Source organism: Mobula hypostoma, chromosome 20, assembly GCF_963921235.1.
Source record: "Mobula hypostoma chromosome 20, sMobHyp1.1, whole genome shotgun sequence".
In the NCBI taxonomy this organism is placed as follows: domain Eukaryota; kingdom Metazoa; phylum Chordata; class Chondrichthyes; order Myliobatiformes; family Myliobatidae; genus Mobula; species Mobula hypostoma.
This window is the reverse complement of record NC_086116.1, coordinates 24,656,552-24,679,512: the sequence shown is the minus strand read 5'-3', so window position 1 is coordinate 24,679,512 and position 22,961 is coordinate 24,656,552. Positions and strand designations below refer to the sequence as shown.

Sequence of the window (22,961 nt, the reverse complement as noted above, 5' to 3'; positions counted from 1 at the left end):
GCAAAAGAGTTTAATGTATATTGTATTAATCCAAGAAGAGAGCTCTCAAGGTTGAACAAAGTAATTATGATAACATATGGGATAGTCAGTTAATAAGGGCTTTGCAGTTGAAACAACGGAGTTATTCTAGCTCTTTACAAATGATTTGTTACTTTGATTCGATTTGAAACACGCTTTTAAGAAAGATATCAACATCGGAGAAAGGATAGAAAGGACATTCATCACAATGACATAGGAGTTAAAGGACTGAGGTTACAGCAAGATCAGTGAAACTGGGGCTGTTGTGATATCAGAGAAGGTTAAGGGGAAACCTGATAAGTTATTAAAATAATGCAGCTTTTATAGTGTTGGATAGATTGGGATGTGGGGAGTTTCACCCTTCCCCCATAGTGAATTTCAATTAATAATAACATTAAGAGGAGCCCTGTTGGAGTGGATTACAAGAAAGGACAATAGCAGAATCAAATGTGGTGACAAATCAGCATTTAGGAAAGAGATTGAAAATTTGGTTGAATGGTGCCACAACAATTGCCTCTCACTCAACATCAGCAAAACCAGAGATGATTATTGATTATATGAGGAGGAATTCAGAGGTCCTTGAGTCAGTCCTCATTAGGGGATTCTTCAGTATTAACATATCAAAGGATCTGTCCTGGGATCAGCACAGAAGTGTCATCACAAAGAAGGCACACCAGTGACTCTACTTTCTTAGAAGTTTGCGTAGATTTGGCATATTACCAAAAAGTTTGACAATCTTCTAAAGAGGCACAGTGGAGAGTATTCTAATTGGTTGCATCACAGCCTTGCATGAGAACACCGAAGCCCAGGAATGGAAAAGAATACAAAATGTGGTGGATACAGCCCAGTCTATCACAGGTAAAGTCTTTCCCACTATTTACGTGGAATGCTGTCACAAGAAAGCAGCATTCATCATCGATGACTCTTACCATCCAGGCCATGTGCTCTTTTCACCACTGCCATTGGGCAGGAGGTACAGGAGCCTTAGGCTTTACATCACCAGTTTCAGGAACAGCTATTACCCAGTAACCATCAGGTTCCTAAACTGGTATGGATAACTTCACTCACCACAATTCCAGGTGGGACCATTGTTTCTGCTTGTACTCATGACCTCGTACCTCAACTCCATGCTGTCCCCCTTGATTCAGTTCCTTCCCACCTCCACGTGCAACACTTCTCATGCTCTCGACTTCCTCACTAACTTTCAATTCCCTGGCCCTGGGTGCCTCATTTTCACCATGGATTTCCAGTCCCATAAACACCTATCTCCCATCAACAAACCCTAAAAACTTTCTGCTTCTTTCTCAATAAAAGAAATAAGCAGTTCCCCTCAAAACCACCCTTCTCCATCAGGCAGAACTGGTCCTCATCCTCAACAACTTTTCCTTTGGCACCACCCACTTTCTCCAAACTCAAGGGGTAGGCATGGGCACCCATGAGACCCAGCTATGCCTGCCTTTTCATTGGCTACATAGAATAGTCCATATTCCAAGCCTTCCCTGATTATGCTCTCCAACTCTTCCTTCACTACACTGATGACCGCATTGGTGCTGCTTCATGCACCCCTGTTGAGATCATCAATTTCATCAACTTTGCCTCCAACTTCCACCTTGCCCTTAAATTTACTCGGGATTTTTAAAAAATCTCTGTCTCCATCTATGGAGACAAACAGTCAACTAACATCTTTGAAAAACCTACCCAGTCCCATAACTATCTTGACTATACCTCGTCCCATCCTGTCTACTGTAAACATGCTATTCTTAGTTCCTTCGTCTCCACCATATCTGTTCCCAGGATGAGACTTCCCTTTCCAGGACATCAGAGATATCCTTCTTCTTCAAAGAACAGGGCTTCCCTTCCTCCACCATTGATACTGCCCTCAGATGCAACTTCACCATTTCCCAAACGTCTGCACTCACCCCATCTTCCTGCCGCCTTAAATGATAGTTCCTCGTCCTTATGTACCAGCACGAGCCTCCGTATCCAACGCAACATTCTCCACAACTTCTGCCATATCCAAAGGGATCCTACCACCAACACATATTTACCTCCCCCACCCCCACTTCCTGCAGGGATTGCTCCCCCTATGATTCCCTTGTCCATCCATCCCTCCCTGCACTTACCCTGCAACTGGCCAAAGTGCTACACCTGCCCATTCACCTCCACTCAGGGCCCCAAACAGCCCATCCAGGTAAGGCAACACTTCACCTCGAATCTTCTAAGATTGCCTGTTGTGCCCAGTGCTCCCAATGCAGCTGCCTCTACTTTAGGGAGACCTGATGTAAATAGGAGGATCGCTTCATTGAGCACCTCCACTCCATCCTGCCAAAAGTGGAACTTACCCACGGCCAAACTTTTTAATTCTGCTTCCCATTCTGACATTATCTTGTGCCATGATGGGGCTGCCCTCAGTGTGGGGGAGCTACACCTTATATTCAGTCTGGGTAGCCTCCAACCTGATGGTATAAATATCCATTTCTCCTTCCAGTAAAAAAAAACCCACTCCCTCCCCTCTGGCCTCTTACCTCATCTCACTTGCTTATCACTTTCACCTGGGTCCCCTCCTCTCCAGTCCTTTACCTTTCCCACCCACTAGGCTTCACTTATCACCTTCTAGCTATCCTCCCTCTCCTCCCCTCACCTTTTTATTCTGATGCCTTCTTCCTTTCTTTCCAGTGCAGGAAGAAGGGTCTTGGCCTGAAACTTTGACTGTTTATTCATTTTCATAGATGCTGCTTGACCTGCTGAGTTCCTCCAGCATTTTGTGTGTGTTACTTTGGATTTTAAGTATCTGCAGAATTTCTCATATTCTCCACAACTCTGAACTGGTTCCACAACTCACTTTCAAGAATTACAACTCATGATCTCAATATTGTTTGTTTTTATTTGCACAATTTGTCTTCTTTTGCACATTAAGACCATAAGACAAAGGAGCAGAAGTTTGCCATTCAGCCCATCAAGTCTGCTCCGCCATTTTATCATGAGCTGACCCATTCTCCCATTTAGTCCCCATTGGTTGTCTGTCAGTCCTTGTTTATATATAGTTATCATAAATTCTATTGTATTTCTTTATTTTCTTGTAAATGCCTGCAAGGAATAATCTCAAGGTAGTACATGATACCATACATGTACTTTGATATAAATTTACTTTGACTTTGCTTTGGGTCACATATCTGAGAAAGATCGTTCTGGCATTGGAGAGGATCCAGAGGTTCACAAGGAAGATCCTGGGAATGTAAGATTTAATGTATGAGGAGCACTTAATGGCTCTGAGCCTGTACTCAAATGTAGTTTAGAAGAATGATGGGGATCTCATAGAAACCTAACAAATATTGCAAGGCTTTGAAGAACGGACACAGAAAGGCTGTTTTTGTTAGTGAGAGAGTCAAGCAACAAAGTACTTAGCCTCAGATTAAAAGGGTATCCCTTTTAGAAACGAGCTGAGGTGGAATTTCTTCAGCCAGAGGGTGGTGAATCTGTGGAATTCATTGCCACAGACGGCTGTGGAGGCCAAGTCATTGAGTATACTTAAAGCAGAGATGAATAAGTTCTTGATTAGTAAGGGCATCAAAGGTTACGGGGAGAAAGTAGGAGAATGGAGTGGGAAAATAAATCAACCATGATCAAACAGCAGAGCGGACTTGATGGACTCAATGGCCTAATTCTGTTCCTGTCTTATGGTCTCGTATTAAAATAAAACAAAGCATGCAAACCTGCAGAGGAAATCATCCAGTAGCTCCCTGGCAGCAATGGAAAGTCAGAATGATTAATTTCAAGATTAGATAACCATATAGCAAAGGCACAGAATATCTCTTAAGGAGTGATTTTAAATTTAGGAGTGGACATGTTCATGCCAGTAAAGCAATTCATATTTTTAATGTGTACAGGCTTGTCTTCTGTAATAGTATTTCATCAAACAAGAGGCAAGTCTTTGGAGCAAAAGAAATTGCAAAAGATGAAAATCCAAATAAAACATTGTATGTCAAGGAGCATCAGTGGTGCAAGAAACAGATTCAATATTTCAAGTCAAGGACCCTTCAAACTAGAATAGGGAAAACTTAAATGTTTTGATTGCAAAGAGACTAAGGGGTGGGATAGGCTGCTGACCAAGTTGCCAAGGTAATAACTATTTCAAAATCAGTACTTGGAGACAGAATACAAGAGACCTCGGTGGAGAGAGAAAAGAAATGGCTATCTGAAGCTGCAAAACTAATTATGTTCTGAGGGCTTCAATGTTACCAGAAGGAAAATGAAGGGCAAACCACATTTAATATGTTTATTACTGAACAATGAGAAACAAAGATTCTAGATTTAAGACTGACTTAAGATTAACCAAACTTTACAAAACTGATAGCAAAAGCTCAAAATAGTGTGTTAAGGAAATTATAAAGGATATTAAAATCAACACAAAAAAAACGATGATATGGAAACTATTGTAAAAGTCATGTTGAAAAATTAAATTTAGAGTATTCAAACAGAATGGCATTGCATTTTCAACCAATTTTTAATTAGGCATAAGGTGCCACTGAAATGAACATGTACAATTGTTTTGAAAAAAAAATAATGAAACCAATGTGACTAATTCAAGAACCTGACTCCATCTATGCCGGGATTTTACATAAAGTAAATGAGGACATTCCAGATGAGCTTTAATTACGTGAAGTGTTTTAATTTAAAAATCATGTATTTGGAAACTGCTCAAGCCAATCTAACATTTAAAAAAAGCAAGAAAGAGAACTAATTGTCCCAAGATCAGTATATAGCCTGTAAAAAGCAATACAAATCGATTTTGGCCAATTATCATCCATCATGTTAATCATGAGCAAAATTACAGAGATATATGCTATATATTTGATTGTTGTTGTGTTAATCATAATCAAGGCGTAGTAATCAAAGAAGCAGGTTTTAAGGAGCTTCTTAAAGGACAAAAGACATGCAACAAAGGGAAGCAACTTTAGAGCTCAGGTCCTAAAGATAGTAGAACTAGTAAATTAAGGAAATAAATTCTGAAGAGGATAAAATGGACAGAGCTGACATCTTGGATGGTTTTAACACTGAAGGAGGGATTTCAGGAGTGAAATTAAACACTTCTACATCTGAAATTTGGCATAAGGCCATATTTGAAAATGACAGTTAATGCTAGATTATTGGTTTACATCTTTATGAGATTTTTTATTAACTAGATACTGGGGGATACAGAGTTAGATAGATCAATGAATGAGAAAATAGGCTCAGGATTAAATAACCTACTCCAGTTTTATAGCCAGTTGATGGATCAAGCCTGTTATCACTGAGAAACAAATTCTTGATCCTAAATCAGAGCACCTAGAAAGCAGGAAAGTGCAGTATCCTCTGAACACAACAATGAAACGGCAATATTGATTCTGTGCCCATGACCCTGTGTACAGCTGGACCAATTGCTTTGACAGCACAGTAAGTGACACCACTGACACCCAAACTTGCAGTCATATCACAAGTGAATGTTGTGACAAATCAGAGCTACTCTAGCCTCTTAAGCTTATCCATTTAATAAAGCACAAGGAAAGCAGTTCTATTTATATATTTATTTAAAACCGAGCATTTCAACTTCTGTACATTTACTAGATAAGTAGGTGGGATGGCTTCCAGAGAATCAGTAGTTCACAGGGGTTGCTGGTTTTGCATCCTCTACATCAGCAGCATACCAGCGGTACCTGCGATGGCGTCGCAGAACTTCAATTGCTTTTTGTTCAATGGGTGTTGGGATAATTCCCAGGTCCTCCAGTCCAGGAAGGTCAGTGTACTTCATATCTGTGATGTGCAACTAAAATAAATTGAACAATGTATATATGAAAATTTGCTAATGGTGATTTCAGACCTCACACTTTCACTGAAAACGGATTTTTTTTTTTTAAAAAGTTCAAAATAAATCTTTCCATATTCTTTTTTGAAAATGGACACTTAAAAAAAAGTACAGTTCTGTTGAAAGCATTGATCTAATAATGTAAAGTACGGCAACCGTGCATTCATACCCTGTCCACTTTGTCTCGTGATGTCCACCTATCAAACGGGCTTAGTTCGAACAGCTTCGCTGCCAAGCTGTCAGGGGAAAAAAAAGTAAATTAACAGATTAAAACAAAAGAATTCAAACTGATCTAAAACAAAATTCAATACTCAGGAGGACAAGTAGTTACTGCGGAGAAATAAATAATTAATATTTGACCCACGAAGGGAAACTTTTTCACTCAGAGGGTCATGAGAGAGTGAAACAAGCCACTAGCAAGTGGCACATGCGAGTTCGACTTCAATGTTTCCAGAGGTTCATGGATGCTAGGGGTATGGAGAGCTATGGGTTGGTTGCAGGTTGATGGGAGTGGGCCATTTAAATTGTTTAGCACAGACTAGATGCGCCAAAGGGACTGTTTCTGTGTTGTACTTTTCTATGACTCTATAACCTTACTGTAGAACTAAGGTCAGAAGCTGAACATATTTTAAGTAACATAGTAGATCCAAAATTAGAGCAGAAAAATGTTGTGACTTATGGTTGAAGAGATGCATTCAGAGTTTTTTGGGACTTTAGATTCCTGAGGCTCTGGGACAGAATAAGCTGGGGTTGGGGGTGCGGTGTGTGAGTAACTAGTTATTCACTCCTGCAAAGTGGCAGGATTTAACTATTCTTAAAGGGGATTAGCACTAGTATGTAATAATTATTGGCAAGGGGAAATGAGATGCACAAAACTGGAGGAAAAGTGGCACAAGTGTAAAGAACCATCCAGTATTAGGTAAGATCAGTGCAAGAGAGTCAGCAAAGGAATGCAGAATCTTTTTTTTTTACAATGACAACATATAGGCTAGACCTAAGCTTTCAAACACATACAACAAATTTCAAAAACCCATAATTTGGTCAGAATGTCTGACCCATAACAGGCAGTTACTGACGTGGGCAGCTCCATGAAAGTCACTAACCTTCCGCACACTCAATCCATTGATCATGTCATTCCTTATTGCAAAGCTGAGCTGAGCTCCCTGGAACTCAACGTCAGTGGAATCACCCAGTCCTTGCAATGGGGCAAGTTCCTGCTATCATCAGTCCTGACAGTACTGATGTGAGCCAGTACTCTGAAAGGCAAGCACGATATAATGGCAGGATGGCATGGTGGCGTAGTAGTTAGTGTTAACGCTTTACAATGCCAGTGGCCTGGGTTCACTTCCTGTCACTGTTTGCAAGGAGTTTGTATGCTCTACCTGTAACCATGTGGATTTCCTCTGAGTGCCCTAGTTTCCTCCCACGTTCCAAAAGATGGACGGGTTATAGTTAGTAAGTTGTGAGCATGCTATATTGGCACCAAAAGCATGGCAACACTTGCGGGTTGCTCCAGCAATCCTCAGACTGTGTTGGTTGCTGACGCAAATGATGCAGTTCACTATAATCTTTGGTTATTCAGCTACTCCCTGGTAAATTCAGGACTGGTTACTAGGACTGTATTTTATTACTCTTACTATTTGATACAACTAAAGCTGTAAGCCTTAAATAATATATTTTTACATGAAGAACTATTTTTATTTTCCTGCCTATAGTCTTGCATAACCAGGAGGACAAATTTTACTGTGAAATATTTTAACTGTGCTTACTTCCATCTTCACATAATAAACTTTAAACTTCACTTATCCTAACTACATCAGTAAACTTCAAGCATTACACATCAGATACGAACACAGAAACAAAGGAACGGGTGTATTCCTTCATAGCATTTAGATCTGTTCCATCATTTCACAAGAAAGTTGATTTATGAGCAAATTCCATGCATCTGTGTCTTTCCCACATCTCTTTAAATCTTTGGTTAAAGACCTGTTAACTTTACAGTTAAAACTAGTAACTGACTCAACACTGATTGCCATTTGCAGATAAGTCCCAAGTTTCAACCTCTCACTGCACATGGAAGTATTTCCCTTAGATTACAGTCCTGAAAGTCTGGGTCCAATGTTATGATTACACCCCTCCGCTCCTGGACTCCCCCACAGAAATAATTTCAATCCACTTCATCCGATTTCCTTAAAAAAAAGTGATAATTTCAGTCTAATCCCTCCCTTAATGACTCGATGATCTGGGATCAGGAAAAATCAATGATGAGCTCTGTTCATTTTAAAATCAACTAACACATTTCTGTGCTAACCAATTAGATCTTCATTGACTTAAATGCAAATACACCATGACAGTGCCTAATAGTGAATTAAATGGGCAAGTACTTAAATTTGATTGGCCATGGTCACTACCAAGTTTCAGTGACAATCCCAATTTGTTGTGTTCATTGTATATATTTGGTATGTCTTAACTGTGTTAAAATAGTCAGAACCTTTTAAGATAATATAGTAGATATTAAAAGCAACACTCACAAAATGCTGGAGGAACTCAGTGGGTCAGGCAGCATAACGTGCTTCAGTAGCACATCAACATCCCTGAGATTCTTAAAGAATTTTAAAAGCATTTCTGTTAATTTTAATTTTACAGGAGAAAACTCTCAACTACAGACAGAGAAAACTGACGGGGACAGGCAACTTGGAATTTCACATTGGGATATCAATGGACTGCAGTGTATTCTCACATTTTCATCTATTTTAAGTACTTACTGATAGAGAGGTCTTGGCAATGGGTAACAAATAAATGGTCTATGCATAACAGCATATACATATTCCACAAGGTCATGAAGAAGATATCGATGGGGCCTGTTAAGTGAAAAAACAATTTTTTAATGTGTGGATAGTGAACCAGAAAGAAAAACTAACTCCCCCCCACCCCACACACAAACAAAAAATGCTGTAAATACTCAGCAGGTCAGGTAGCATCTGTGAGAAGAGACACAGAATCGTTTCAGGTCAAAGACCCTATCAGACAACTCCCTCCCAGACTCAACCTGCAGCTTTGCAAACTTGTTTCTATTTCAGTTCTGATAAAGGATTCCTGACCCGAAACACTGATGCTGTTTCTCATCCCACAGATCAGGCTTGACTGACTGGCCGACTTGTTGTGTATTTCCAACATTTTTACTGATGTACATTTATCAATTCATTTCTAAAATCAATCTTAGTATCCAAGTTCCCCTCCAATTTAATTTAACTAGCACTTTAATGCTTGGTAAAGATATTGGCTCAGACTGCTGGCATTCACATAAAAGCTTAAGTTTTTCATTTCACTCATCTCACATTGAAAGGCAGTCCTCATAGACCGCTACAATATTGTATTAAGCCTCAAGAGAAATTAAATCCAAAAGCTGTATAATTGCCTGTTCTAGTATATGAGTTGGCCTTTGGAGATCACGTGGCTCTGCTTGAAGAGCAATGTATCTGCCACTACTCTTCTGTCAATTAGCACCTCATCAACCATCACTTAAAATAAATAACACACACAAAATGCTGGTGGAATGCAGCAGGCCAGACAGCATCCATAGGAAGAAGCACAGTCGACGTTTCGGGCCGAATCCGTCAACTGTGCTTCTTCCTATGGATGCTGTCTGGACTGCTGCGTTCCACCAGCATTTTGTGTGTGTTGCTTGAATTTCCAGCATCTGCAGATTTCCTCGCGCTTGCGACCTAAAATAAATAGTTCTATTCTCATCAATCCTGTGTTAAAACTTTATATTCACAGGGTGCAATGGTACAAATATTTCTATTCATCCCAAGCAATTTTCCCTCTCCATGGTGGACATCACATCCATTTGTGATCTCTTATCTGTGTTGAATTTGCATGTTCTTCCTTTTACCATATAGGTTTCGTCCAGGTGCTCTGATCTCCTCCCACTTATCAAAGGAGTGTGGGTTGGTAAGGTTAACTGGCTGCTGGCAATTGCCTGAATGTGTAAAAGACAGAAGAATATGGGGCATGTGGGAATACTTTTGTGTATGTTGGGAAGGTACAGCGGGTTGAGTGTAAATGGGTGGTTGGTGGTCAATGCAGACTCAGTGGGCTGCTCCCATGCTGTATCACTCCAAGATTCTACAAACATCCCTGAATAATGGGAACAATGGGCTCCAAAGTTCTGAAGCCATTAATGGAGAATAAATTTGGTGGTGGTGTGTATTTTAGTTGATAGGTGGAGGGTGGCAGTGGGGAATTGAAATTATGGGTTGGGGGAGCAAGCAGTAATTGTTAGGCTACTGATTACTTACCCAACTGTAACATACGTTTTCCCACTGGAATCGGGATCTTTAATAGCACTTACAATCGCTTTAGCCACATCCACCACCTATTTAAAACAGAAAAAATCTGTACAGTTAACTGAAATAATTAGTAGGAACGTAATGACCAAGTAAATACTGTAAATGAATCAGAACCCATTTCCTAATGTACGTACATATACAGGCTGCTTCACAGTCTTCTTGCCCATAGAAATAAGTGGTGTGGCACGCCCAAACCAACGCATTTCTGGAAAATAAAAATTGCAATTTTCTCTAATTATGTGCTTAAAATTAAGCAAAGGACAAACAAATGTTTCTCATTATGAATACCCGCAATGAACACTCTTGTTGATTTTTAATAGTACAATGAAGTAATACAGGCACACATTCCTTTATCTGAAATTCTGAAACCCGAAAAGCTCCGAAAACAAAGTTTTTTCCGCCAACAGCTGATGTCACTCAGGTGTGACGTGGCAGCACTAGCAGAGGTCGCCAGATGTCAGACGTCAGTTGTGGCTTAGCGCTCGTACTGGTTACACGTGCATTTACTATTGTCAAAAAAAATGTCAAAAAGAGCTGCAGATACCCCTATGGGTAACAATGAGAAAAAGAGAAGGAAGCATGTATCATTATCAATAACACAGAAAGTGGAGTTATTGCAGAAGCTTGATCGTGGTGTGTCTATGCAGTGTCTTACTGAAGAAAATAGTGTCGGAACTACCACTATATGTGATTTAAGTAAACAGAAAGACAAGTTACTTAAGTTTTATAGTGACAGTGATGTTCTACATTTATTCCAGTAAGTCATTTACCATTTGTTTGATTCGGTTCGTTTGAAGCTGTATATTTCTATGTTTTATTGAATGTTTTTGTTGGAAATAAAAATTTTTCTTGTCATTATTCCCTAAGCAATACAGTATAACAACTACTTACATAGCATTTACATTGTATTCGGTATTATAAGTAATCTAGAGATGATTTAAAGTATACGGGAAAATGTGCTTAAGTTTGGTGCACCTCCGGGTCCTAAAGTCCACCGCACTGACACAGGTTAAATAAGGGACTTGAGCATACGTGTTTTTTTGGTATTGTGGTGGCGGAGGGGGTCTGAAATCCAAAAAATTCTTATTTCCGAAATGCAACTGGCTCCAAGGATTTTGGATAAGAGATTGTGGACCTGTATACAGTATTTCCAAAGGAAGTTCATATTCCACACTCTAATTCAATCCTTACTTTTGTCACTGAAAAATTTTTGCTTGAGCTAATCAGCTGGGTTGTCTTCAATGCTGGAAGCTGTAGCCAAGTGATATAAACTATTCTCTTATCCTGATTTTAACTCTGCCACCTTTATCACCCTCAGTTGATTTATGGTGATATTATACATTTAATTTTTTTGTATAAACTCAACACATTTAGAAATTTTTGAATTACTCATCATAGTATTAAGATGTGATCTAACCAGGGCTTTACACATAAGAAGCATTACCACCCCCCCCCCCCCCACTCCCACTGCACTCTAATTCTTCAGATACAAAGGATGGTATTGCATTAATCTTCTACAATATTGGGATATTATAGTGTTTTATATTCACATATACATAAATCTGCTTGGACTTCTGCTTTTCTATGATTTTCCCAATTTAAATAACATTCATATATACTGTCCTGACCATTACTTAAGGGTGAGTGTTGGTGAAGGGATATTTTATTAACCGGAGAACTGCACCACAGGATGCCTTAAGGACCGATATCAATATTAGCGCATTTCTTGTTAATAATGGATGATCTGATTAAGTGGCTAAAAATGCACTTTCACTTGTGCAACAGGAAGGTAGTTGAATTTATATTGTACTGCTTAGAAGGTGCACATTAATAAGGATCTGAGGGTGTACATTCACCGACACCAAAAGCACGAAGGACAGTTGAAAAAGAAATTATGAAAGCATATCAATGCAATCTTTGTAAATAAAGTCAATGAATACAAAAGCAAGTTATGCTACAATCTTACTTTGTATTGGTAAGGGCTCAGACTGAGCACCAATGTTTAGGGAAAACTAAAGCAGAAGTGAAATAATATCAAAGCTGAAGAACTTCAGTCAGGAGAGAGATTGAATTGTCTGCCTTACAGCAAATGGAAACTTAATGCAGGTATTCAAAACTATTATATGTATAGATAAGGCAACTATAAAGAAACTGTTTCCTCTGACTTGGGCTGATAATCAGAGATTACTGATTCAAAATAATTGACTAATACATCAAACTAAAAATGATTTGCTTCCACCCCACTATGTTGAACGATTAGAAACTTAAGGTTGGTGGGATCAGATTTTATAAGAAATTTCAGAGGACCATTAGATATGTATTTAAAGTAAACCCTTACCAATTTTCATTAATGCATCATAGAAAACACCTTATCTGGATGCATAATGGCTTGGTGTCTCTGCATGTGACTGCAAGAAACTGCGGAGTTGTGGCTACAGCTCAATACATCACAGAAACCAGCCTCTCTTCCATCAACCTCAGTAAAGCAGCCAGGATAATCAAAGACTCCAGCTATCTCAGACATTCTCTCATCTCTCACTTCCATCACCAGAAGGTACAAAAGCCAGGAATCATGTACCATTAAGATCAAGGTACACTTCTACCCCTGCTGCATTAAGTGTCTTGACTTACCTGCTCATCGAAAGTCACTCCCCTGCGCAGCACCCCCTCCACCAACTAATTTCCATTTAGCTGATGACATCATGGCACCAGTAGGGTTTAGGGTTTAAATCTAGCACACGATAACCATGCTTCCTTTCGGGTTGCTGTGGACCAGGTAGACAATAGGTGCCGCAGAAATGATAGACATTGGGGGGGGGGGGGGTGCTGCAGTGAAGGCTTGAGTGCATACTTTAGTTAAGTATTTGCCACTGTGTTTATGTTTAGTATCTGCACTTTCTTTGTAGCTGTTATGCTTTATTCTGCATTCTGTTACTGATTTTCCTTGTTCTACCTCAATACATGGTGTAATGAATTGATCTATATAAACAGTAATGGAAGACATGCTTTTCCCTATATCTCTGTACATGTATCAACAATAAATCAACCAATTCTTATCTGCAGGATTATCTATAAAAATAATCAACTAAACGGGACTTTTTAAAAATGTAACAGATTCATTGCATCAAATGGCCTCCTTCTTTGTCCTTTACGGTTTTATAAGAGTTCCACTTGACAAAGTAATATTCCAGATCAAAGATTCTGTCAATTCTATAACTGAGATTCAAAACATCTTAGTGATCCGAAAAGATTCTCACGTGAAAAATAATTTAGGAATTTGTCTTCTCTTCCAAATATTTCAGATGGCTTGATGATGATGGAATCTGGAAACTCTTCTCTCACAGCCTTTTCTCCGACAGCCTGATAAAAAATAAAGCAAGCATATTTCCATTCACTCGTACACTTTGCTGCCAATTTCTAAAGACTTAAGTTTTCATAATGTACCATTCTTCTTACCTTTGTTCTTAGGAGCTTTGAAATGCTCTTTATGTCAGCATTCAGGTGAGAAACATGGATTAACTTTTCAACTCCAGCTTCCTTGGAGGCATGAGCAATGTCTTGTGGAATTTTGACATGTACATCCTCAAACCTGAAGTTACTAAAAGAAAGCAAAACATTTAGTAACAAATAGTAAATGACAAATATCTTAAAATGTACTGTTTTTGGCAGTCACTGTTGTCAATTGCGCCCAATAATCCTAAATGCAACATTAGCTAGATGCAGGGAAAAGTTCAACCCAATGTCTACACAAAATTTGAAGAGGTTTATGCAGGCACTCCTTAAGTCTTTATAAACAGTCTTTATGTTGAAGAATTTTGGGTTGTTCAGGGCACCAAAAGTCACAAAAAGTCTGGTGCAAGAGACCAACGAGGGAAAGGATAGAAACTGGACTGACGGTACAAAATCTGTGGTGAAAATAAAAGATTCATGTTCAGCTGAGAAGCCATTAGTTCATCTAAGATTGAATGCTATGCCAAAGTGACATGTCATGAAGTTAAGACAAACATGTGAAGCAGAATTAGATAACAGCAGGATACACGTTGAGATAATGGCCCCAGATTTGGTCAATATTGGGAAGATGCAGCCATCTTCCTTCATAAGTAAATCAGTTATTTGTTAGCATTACTTTAGTAATGTTGAAATTAAACAATAGATACCGGTGATTCACCTTCAAGGGATATGACAGATGCCAGCACATATCCTATCCTCTATGACAGGACAGGGGTAATTTTTGTCTTCGAGTACAATGGAAAATTTATGGTCAAACTCTGCACATTTATAGAGAAGTAGAATAAATGGTCAATTCAGAACTCCCTACCTTGCACTACATCAACACAACAAAATTACCTCTGCCATAGTACTTTGCCTATTTGTTGTTTAGCTTCAATAAACTGGCTTAATAATTGAAATGTGGATGTCGAGGACATCCTGCTAATTTACCCTGCTAACTACAATGTACAGTATAAACTCTTCTGAGCTTTAAGTATATGAATATTAATGTACAATTATGCAATATGGGTGTAAACTAGTGTAAGGGGTTTCTTCTTTTATGTTGACTGTGTAGGCTAATTAAAATGGCTTCTTTGTTATGTTATAATTAAACTGGCTTCTTTGTTCTGGTAAATGCTGAGAAAGTCCTCCCACTAGCAGTTTGTTTTGGATTATCTATTGATAAGAGGGCGAATTAACCAATTGGGATAGTTGTTATGCTTTCTGTGTGTCTGTAAGATATTGTGATGCATGGATTTTTGGGAAGAAGGCGGGAGAGAGAGACAAGAGGATGGGCCAGGTGCTGTGAGTCCGCTAACAGGGTCAGACCCCGAGCAGGAGTTCGAGGTCCAGGGTGTTCGGCGAGGAGAGGAGACAGAGACGGACTCGTGTGGAGCGTCTGGTCGACCACCTTTGTTGGTCCCAGGCGGCAGGTCGAGGTAGTCCGAGGGGGTCACAGGATGAAGAAGGGTCCTGAGCTCCAACTGTTTGTGCACGAAGAGATTGAACTTTGATAAGTGTGGCGCCTTTTATTTTCCTTTTATATTTTATTCTCTATTAATTATATAGTTCCAGTAATATCTATAAACTGTAAATCATTTAATTGTATCTAGTGTATTGTCTTGTCATTTGGGTGGGGTGGGGTACATCACACAGCAACCACACAAACTAATTACCCACTTTGGCGGGGCCGAGGACTGTTTCCCTAGACGACAGCGAGCCGAGAGACCCTGAGGCTGGCCAGGGGGGCTACACTAGTAGCAGTTACATTAGTGCAAGGATGTTACTATGGAAATGTTAACTGTTCTGAATCAATACCTTGGAGGAAAAAAAAACTAAAAGACAAACTGTATTCTTAAGAGTATAGTCATACAAGCTTCATTCTGGGTATACCAATAATTTCCAGATTGCAGAGGACAGAAAACCCATCTTTAATGAGTCAGAATCAGGCTTAGTATCACCTGCATATGTCGTTAAATTTGTTGACATTGTGGCAGCAGAGTCAATATACCCAACAACATATAGGAAAATACCTTACTTTTATAAATTAGCACTTACTGAGTTTCCCACTCCCTTCCAACAAGATTAATAACAACATTGGAACATTCGACGGCTCGTTTCGTTGAATCTTTATCTCTAGGATTCCATTCCTCGGAAAAATCAAATCATACAGAACTGATTAACATTATATTTAAAAAATCAGCCACACTTTGCAACATCGCAACTGAGCATGTAACACCCCCAAATCTAAAAAGCTCCTTATATGTTTATATTCATAATCTACTGTCGTTCCCTATTTGAATTCTTTGGGGTGGCAGATTTCATGTGGGATAATTTCAGTACTATTTCAGGCCTACCAGACCTACCATTCTTAATACAGATAAAGATAATTTTTGGGGGAAAAATGGAATTTTACATGTGGCTACTGAGCCACTTTACAGAAGCAATGGGAAAGACACTCTGGCTTTATAAATAACAACCAGTTATTTATCCAATTCCTTAGACAGGATCACTGCCACCTTTCTACACTTCTCAACCACCAAACACTTTAGTTTAACATCTCACCTGAAGGAGACAGCATTCCCAATAACAACTTTCATTCATGTAGGCTATTTAATATTGATAAGCCCCACAACATCTCAAGGCAGTACCATGCAGATGAGCACACACTTCAAGAGCATTTTAAATAAGGAAAGAGAGACAGAGAATTACATGCAAGGAAGCCTGGAGTTTGGCACCTCAGCAGCTGAAGGCCTAAATGTCCATGCTTGTAGTTAAATTCAGGAATACCCGAGGTACCAAAATTAGAGTATAGCTACTCTATGTGATTTATATACAAGGATTTTATAGCTGTAGGGTTAACACAACTGGGTAATCAGCTTTGATTATGTGCCTCAATCTGTGGAGTCAGAGTCTAAACCACAAACTTCTAACTCAAGTAAACTCAACAAAGAGTTCCACTAGTTGATAATGTGGGTGACTTGCTTACACATTTCCACTTGATCACTGCTTATTCCATCATAATTTCAACAGAACAGTTGTTCAGCAGCAGAAACAGCACAATAAGTCAATTACGTCAACAAAACTTTAAAACCCCATTAAACTTATCCATGATATATTGTTATCAACATCTTACAAGAGTAATGAGACTCACTAGAAAAGTCAGCTGTCCAAGATCACCCATGGGTTTGAGATGGTTAACATCATATGGATCACAGCGATATGGAATCACTACTTGAGAGCCAATCCGTCCTAAAAGGAAGGAGGCATTTTAGTATTAAACAAAACTTTTTTTATTTTAATGAACAGGAGAGATTCTGCAGATGCTGGAAATCTTGTGTGGCGCACTCACAAAATGCAGAAGGAACTCAACAAATCAGGAAGCAGCTATGGAGGGGAATAAACTGTTGATATTGCAGGCTGAGACCCTTCATCAGGACTGGAAAGGGGGCTGAAGCCATTATAAGGAGGTGGGAGGGATAAAGTACAAGTTGGCAGGTGATCGGTGAGACCAGGTGAGGGGGAGGGTGGGATGAAGGAAGAAGTTGGGAGGAACAGGTGGAAGAGACAATGGGCTGAAGCTGAAAGGAAATGAAAGGGATTGGAAGAAAGAGGAGGGGGGAAACCTGGGAGAGTTAATGGACAGTTGAGAGTGATTAAGATGGTAACCAGAATGGGGAGTGGACAAAGAGAGGAGGATGGAGAAAGGGGGAGATTACCAGGATTTGAAGCAAAAATGTTCATGCATCATGTGGGAGGCTACCCAGATGGAATGTGTTGCTCCTCCAACCTGAGTTTGGCTTCCTCATGGCAATAGAGATGGTCATAGACACAAATGTCAGAATGGGAATGCGAAGTCGAATTAAAATTGGAAGCCACCAGGAGATCCTGCCTTTTGCAGTGGTCAGAGCAAAAGTGCTTGACAAAGCGGTTCCCTAATTTGCATTGTGTCTCACCAATGTACAGTACTGTGCAAATGTGTATCTATCTAGGGTGCCTTAGACTTTTGCACAGTACTGTATTTGTCAACATAGAGCAAAGAATGATTTTATAAATTTTGTGAGAGCAAAAATGTAGGGAATGTCTAGGGTAGAGTGCCATTGGAGGGGTGTGGGACAGGTAGCAAAGAAGGAGTACCAGTAGGCGGGCAAGGTGAAGTGTCGCCTTGTGGAGGACTGTTTGGGGATCCTGAATGGTAGTGAGGGAGGAGGTGTAGGGGCAGCTGTACCACTTGAACTACTTGCAGAGATAAGTATCAGGAGGGAGATCTATGAGGAGGGATGAGTGGACAAGTGACTTACGTAGACAGCAATCTCTATGGAAAGTGGAGAGGGGTGTTGAAGATTTGTTTAGTGGTAGAATCCTGTTGAAGGTGGCAGAAGTTACGTAGAATGATGTGCTGAATGAGGAAGCTTGTGCAGTGAAAGGCAAGGACAAGGGAACCCTATTCATGTTATGACAGTGGAAGAATGGAATAAGGACAGATGTGCAGGAAATGGAGGAGATGTGGTTGAGGGCAGCATCAATGGTGGTGGAAGAAAATCCCTGTTCTTTGAAAGATGAGAAAATCAACAGATGCTGGAAATCCAAGTAACACACACAAAATACTGGAAGAACTCAGCAGGCCAGGCAGCATCTATGGAAAAGTGTAAACTGTCAACATTTCAAGCCAAGACCCTTCATCAGGTCCTGAAGAAGGGTCTCAGCCCAAGACACTGACTGTTTACTCTTTTCCCTAGATGTTGCATGGCCTGCTGAGATCCTCCTGTATTTTGAGAACATTACTTTTAGATTTCTGATGAATGTTGAACTGTCAATATGGTGGGGAAAGTCATTGAGGGAAAATGCCCTTTGGATTTGGATTCAAGAACACAAGAAATCTGAACAGAGGTAGACTATACAGAACCATCGAGGCAGCTCCATCACTCAATAAAGTCATGGCTGATTGAATCTTGGCCACCCTTTTGCACTCTTTTGCCTTTGGATTCCTCCATAGTCCAAAAAATTACCACAGCCTTATAAAATTCATAAATCAGCATCCACGGCTTTTTGAAATAATTAAAAGTTCATAGTTTGCTGGGAGCAAAAAGTATATTTCATCCCAATCTCAAATGGTAATCCTTTTCGGGAAATATGCCCTCTAATTCTTGATTCCACCCCCCACCACTGGAAATTGCTTGATGTGCTATCCTCAGAATCTTCTATGATCCAATAGCATCTTTCATTATTATAAACTCCAAAATTATAGGTCCAGTTTGCTCTATCTTTCCTCATACAGTAACATCTTCAACCCAGAAACTGCTCCATTAGACTCTCTTCACTGCCTCCAATGCAAGTATATCATTCCATAATTGAGTCGAGAGACACACAGATCCCTCCAAACACCAGCATTCAATCTCATTCAGTTTACCTTCTGCATGCAGCTCACACTCCATCTTGGGTAGAGCAGTCAGCTTTCCTCACCCTCCAGAACCAGAAAAGGCCAAGAAGATAGTGAACATCAAGCCCAGATAGCAGACTGGGTCCAGTTCAATACAAACCTCAGCACCAAACTCTAACTATAGTTGCAACCTGCTATCTACAGCTTATACATTTTAAAGTGACTCCTTTAACACAAGTTGAGTTCTATTCTCAATACCTCAAGAAATAATTTCTGCCTGCACCTTCTGCCATTATTGATATCCAATTAAATCCAGTGGTTCCCATTGTCCAACCCACTAGCTGCATCTTCAAAGAACTACAATACGTTTGTTAAACACATTTCATTTTTCATAAAACCACATTGACTGTCTATTTCCTTATGATTAGAGTGGCTGTTACTACCCTATTAATAACGATCTTCAGCATCTTCCAACAATAGATGTTAGGCTAATAGCTTCTCTGGCATTCCTTTCTGAACAGTAATATTCCCATCTGCAGTTTTCCGAATAGCTGTGACCATATCAGAATGTAGGGAATTTTGGAAATTCTCAACTAATCAACCCTACATCTCGACTGCACCTTCTTTCAGAACATAAGTGCACAAATCAGTGATATGTCAGTCTTTAGACCCATTGATTTGTCTAATGCTTTCTCTCTCATGATGGCAATGATTTAGTTTAACACACTTGTTCCCCTTTACTCTGATTTCCAACTAAGGATGATGCAGCTTCAGAGACATTAACTAGTAACTCTGCTTGTGCACTTTGTAAGACATTAATGCAGAAAGTGGGTACACCAAAAATAACCTACAATTCACTCTTCTGATATTTGATCTATTGAAAATAATTGACTATAAAGTCAGTTGTTACCTATATTGCACATGCTGAAAATTTTCTTTGATGACAGCTTTCCTTGATATGTTAAGTTCTGGGGATTTGGTCATCCTTGAAACAAGTACATTTTCTCTCAAGTTGTTATGCAGCACAGAATTCATAACATGGTCTTCCAGCTGTAGCAGCCATAACAAGAAATCCTTTGAAATGCATTGAGTTTGAAGTAATGTGCTGATGTCTGAGAAAGTCTCTCTGCATAATAAAGTAATTAAGAAATATATGTTCTTATTGCCCATCATATCAATAAATGTAAGTGTTGGACCTTACCAAGTCTGTTTACCACATAACGTCCAAGAAATCCAGATGCTCCAAAAACTGTCGCTACGATCCCACTAAAAGATGATCGGCCACCTTTACCAGCGGGAATAACAGGATGAATATACCGTTTTTGAATGATAATGGACACTGAGGCAAAACCTGGTGACACAGCACCTACAACATAATACAAACACAAAGTTATCTAAGTGTAGTTCATTTAAACGCAAACAACAGGAATTCTGCAGATGCTGGAAATTCAAGCAACATACATCAAAGTTGCTGGTGAACGCAGCAGGCCAAGCAGCATCTGTAGGAAGAGGTGCAGTCGACGTTTCAGGCCAAGACCCTTCGTCAGGACCAACTGAAGGAAGAGTGAGTAAGGAATCCCTTACTCACTCTTCCTTCAGTTAGTCCTGACGAAGGGTCTTGGCCTGAAACGCCGACTGCACCTCTTCCTACAGATGCTGCTTGGCCTGCTGCGTTCACCAGCAACTTTGATGTATGTTAAGTGTAGTTCATAACAGGTTCATTAACACCTTCAAACAAGGAAAAAAACACATGATAGATTATATTCATGCTCTTTTAAAGGATTAGAATCTCTACCTTCACAAACTATACCTTGAAGAATCCACATTCTCTCTCTCTCTCTCGGGAGGAGTTAAGAGCCCAAATTGTAGGATCTCTATAGATATTGTGTGAGGAAGAGTGACCAGAGATTACATGCAGAGTCTGGCAGAGTGTGTGCCTAGCTGTGAATACTTTGATGAGGATACAAGGTGGATGAAGGAATATAGTGGCATTCTCTAAGCCTAAGTGCCAGAAGCCAAGATATATGTTAATGTGACCATTTCAAAATTTACAAATGTAATTAAAAAAATTGAAACTGCACAAGATACAGAGAAAAGTTGGCAAATACATGACAGAAGTTTAACATATGGAATTATAAAAAGAAGGTAGAATGAAGAGTGCGTGTGTGTATGTAAAAGAAAAAAAAGGTTAATTTGTTGTTGTTTGGTGTTCTGCTGAATATTGTGGGTATGCCATGTTGGTGCCAGAATGTGGGCTGTCCTCTGCACAACTTAGTGTTAACAACCAACACAACTGAACAACACAGTTCACTGTAGGTTTTGATATACAGTGTGATAAATAAACAAACTAATCAGAATCAATGGGGCAAATGGCCTCACTGTATACACATTTTATTAGAGAAAGAGGCTAAACATCAATTCCTACTCTGGCAATGGGGACATCCAGCTGGGAGATTATATACACAACCTGGTAATTATATGTACCTGGAAAACATAAATAAAACTGTGGCCTGTAAACACTCTGCCAAGAATGGCATGAATATTGATTTCTCCTTCCAGTAGAAAAAATCCCACCATCCCCTCTTCCTCTATTCCCCACTCTGACCTTTTACCTCTTTTCACCTGCCTATCACCTCCCCTTGGGCCCCCTTCTCCTGTGGTAAACTCTCCCCTCCAGTCCTTTACCTTTATTTTCTGGCTTAGCCTTATCACCTTCTAGCTATCCTCCTCCCCACCCCCCATCTTTTTATCCTGGCGTCTTTCCCCACCCTTTACAGTCCTGAAGGAGGATCTCGGCCGAAACGTCGATTGTTTGTTCATTTCCAGAGATGCTGCCTGACCTTCTGAGTTCCTCCAGCATCTTGTGTGTGTTGTTCTGGATTTCCAGCATCTGCAGACTTACTCGTCACAGACACCAAGCTGTGGGTGATAATTACGTACGTCGGGCCAAAGCACAGACTCCAGGCCGTAGTTCAGATGCTTACAACAGACCGAGGGAGTCGGAGGCTGCTGCGAAGCTCGGGGGGCAACGGCGACGATCTACCCCAAAAGTGGAGGCCGCCGGTTGTGCAGCCGTCCTTCCCCGGGTTAGGTGTACAGACAGACTTTAGCGCCATGAGAGAGGATGCCCTTCAAACCCCCTGCTCACGGGAAAGACAGACTGGTTTACGGTGGGATACCGGGAGAGGGGGAAACAACCAACACTTACGTGACATTGGAAGGACGCGGCCGCGGACCCGGCCACCGAGCACCGCCGCCATTTTGTGTCAGCTGACACCCTGTAGCCAATCACAGCAAAGCAGCGCGCATCCCCGGGAACTTCCACGGAGGAATATTGGAAGTGTTGGCGAAGGTGCAGTGTAAATTGGAGCTCCCCTCCCCTATCGATGCTGCCTGTTCCGCAGAGAGCTTTCCACTTTTTCTTGTTTCGGACTTGTAGTGTCTGTTGTTTTAAATCTAATTTACGATGCAGAGAGTCAGTGCACCAGAACAACTGTGATCCATAGGGTCTGCAGCGAGGAGTGCGGTACACCCAGCGCTGTTAACTACCGAGTGCCGAGTGCACTTAAAACGTTACCATGGGCTTGGGCTATTAATGCCCACTATAAGTGGGCCAGGGTTTACTGTTTTAAATATACGTCAAATAAATCAATAATATTTTAAATACATTGTTGTAGGATTATACAGAATTTTGCCGGTGATTCTGATCAGAACCAAGTGTCTGGCCATTTAAAAAAAAAGCCAAATGTACGGTACTGCGCACATAAATATAGCAAGGGTGCCTAAGGCTTTCGCACAGTAATCTATTTGTCAACATGCAGCGGAAAGCGAGTTTGTAAATCTGGCAGGAGCAAAGGATGTTGGGAATGGCGAGGGTGGA

At 40.2% G+C, this 22,961-nt stretch overlaps 1 protein-coding gene across 1 annotated transcript; it reads right to left on the bottom strand.

Annotated features, from left to right (window-relative positions):
- Nucleotides 1-5,567: 5,567 nt before the first annotated feature.
- ndufa9a (NADH:ubiquinone oxidoreductase subunit A9a) lies at nucleotides 5,568-22,440 on the bottom strand. The gene is made up of 11 exons (XM_063072569.1): nucleotides 22,290-22,440; nucleotides 20,283-20,447; nucleotides 16,856-16,953; nucleotides 15,760-15,851; nucleotides 13,669-13,810; nucleotides 13,470-13,572; nucleotides 10,347-10,417; nucleotides 10,162-10,238; nucleotides 8,626-8,721; nucleotides 6,030-6,096; nucleotides 5,568-5,821 (listed from the first exon to the last, which is right to left on the bottom strand). Exons 1-11 carry the CDS (start codon nucleotides 22,339-22,341, stop codon nucleotides 5,651-5,653), a joined length of 1,134 nt encoding a protein of 377 aa, XP_062928639.1. The 5' UTR covers nucleotides 22,342-22,440; the 3' UTR covers nucleotides 5,568-5,650.
- Between the last annotated feature and the right edge of the window lie 521 nt (nucleotides 22,441-22,961).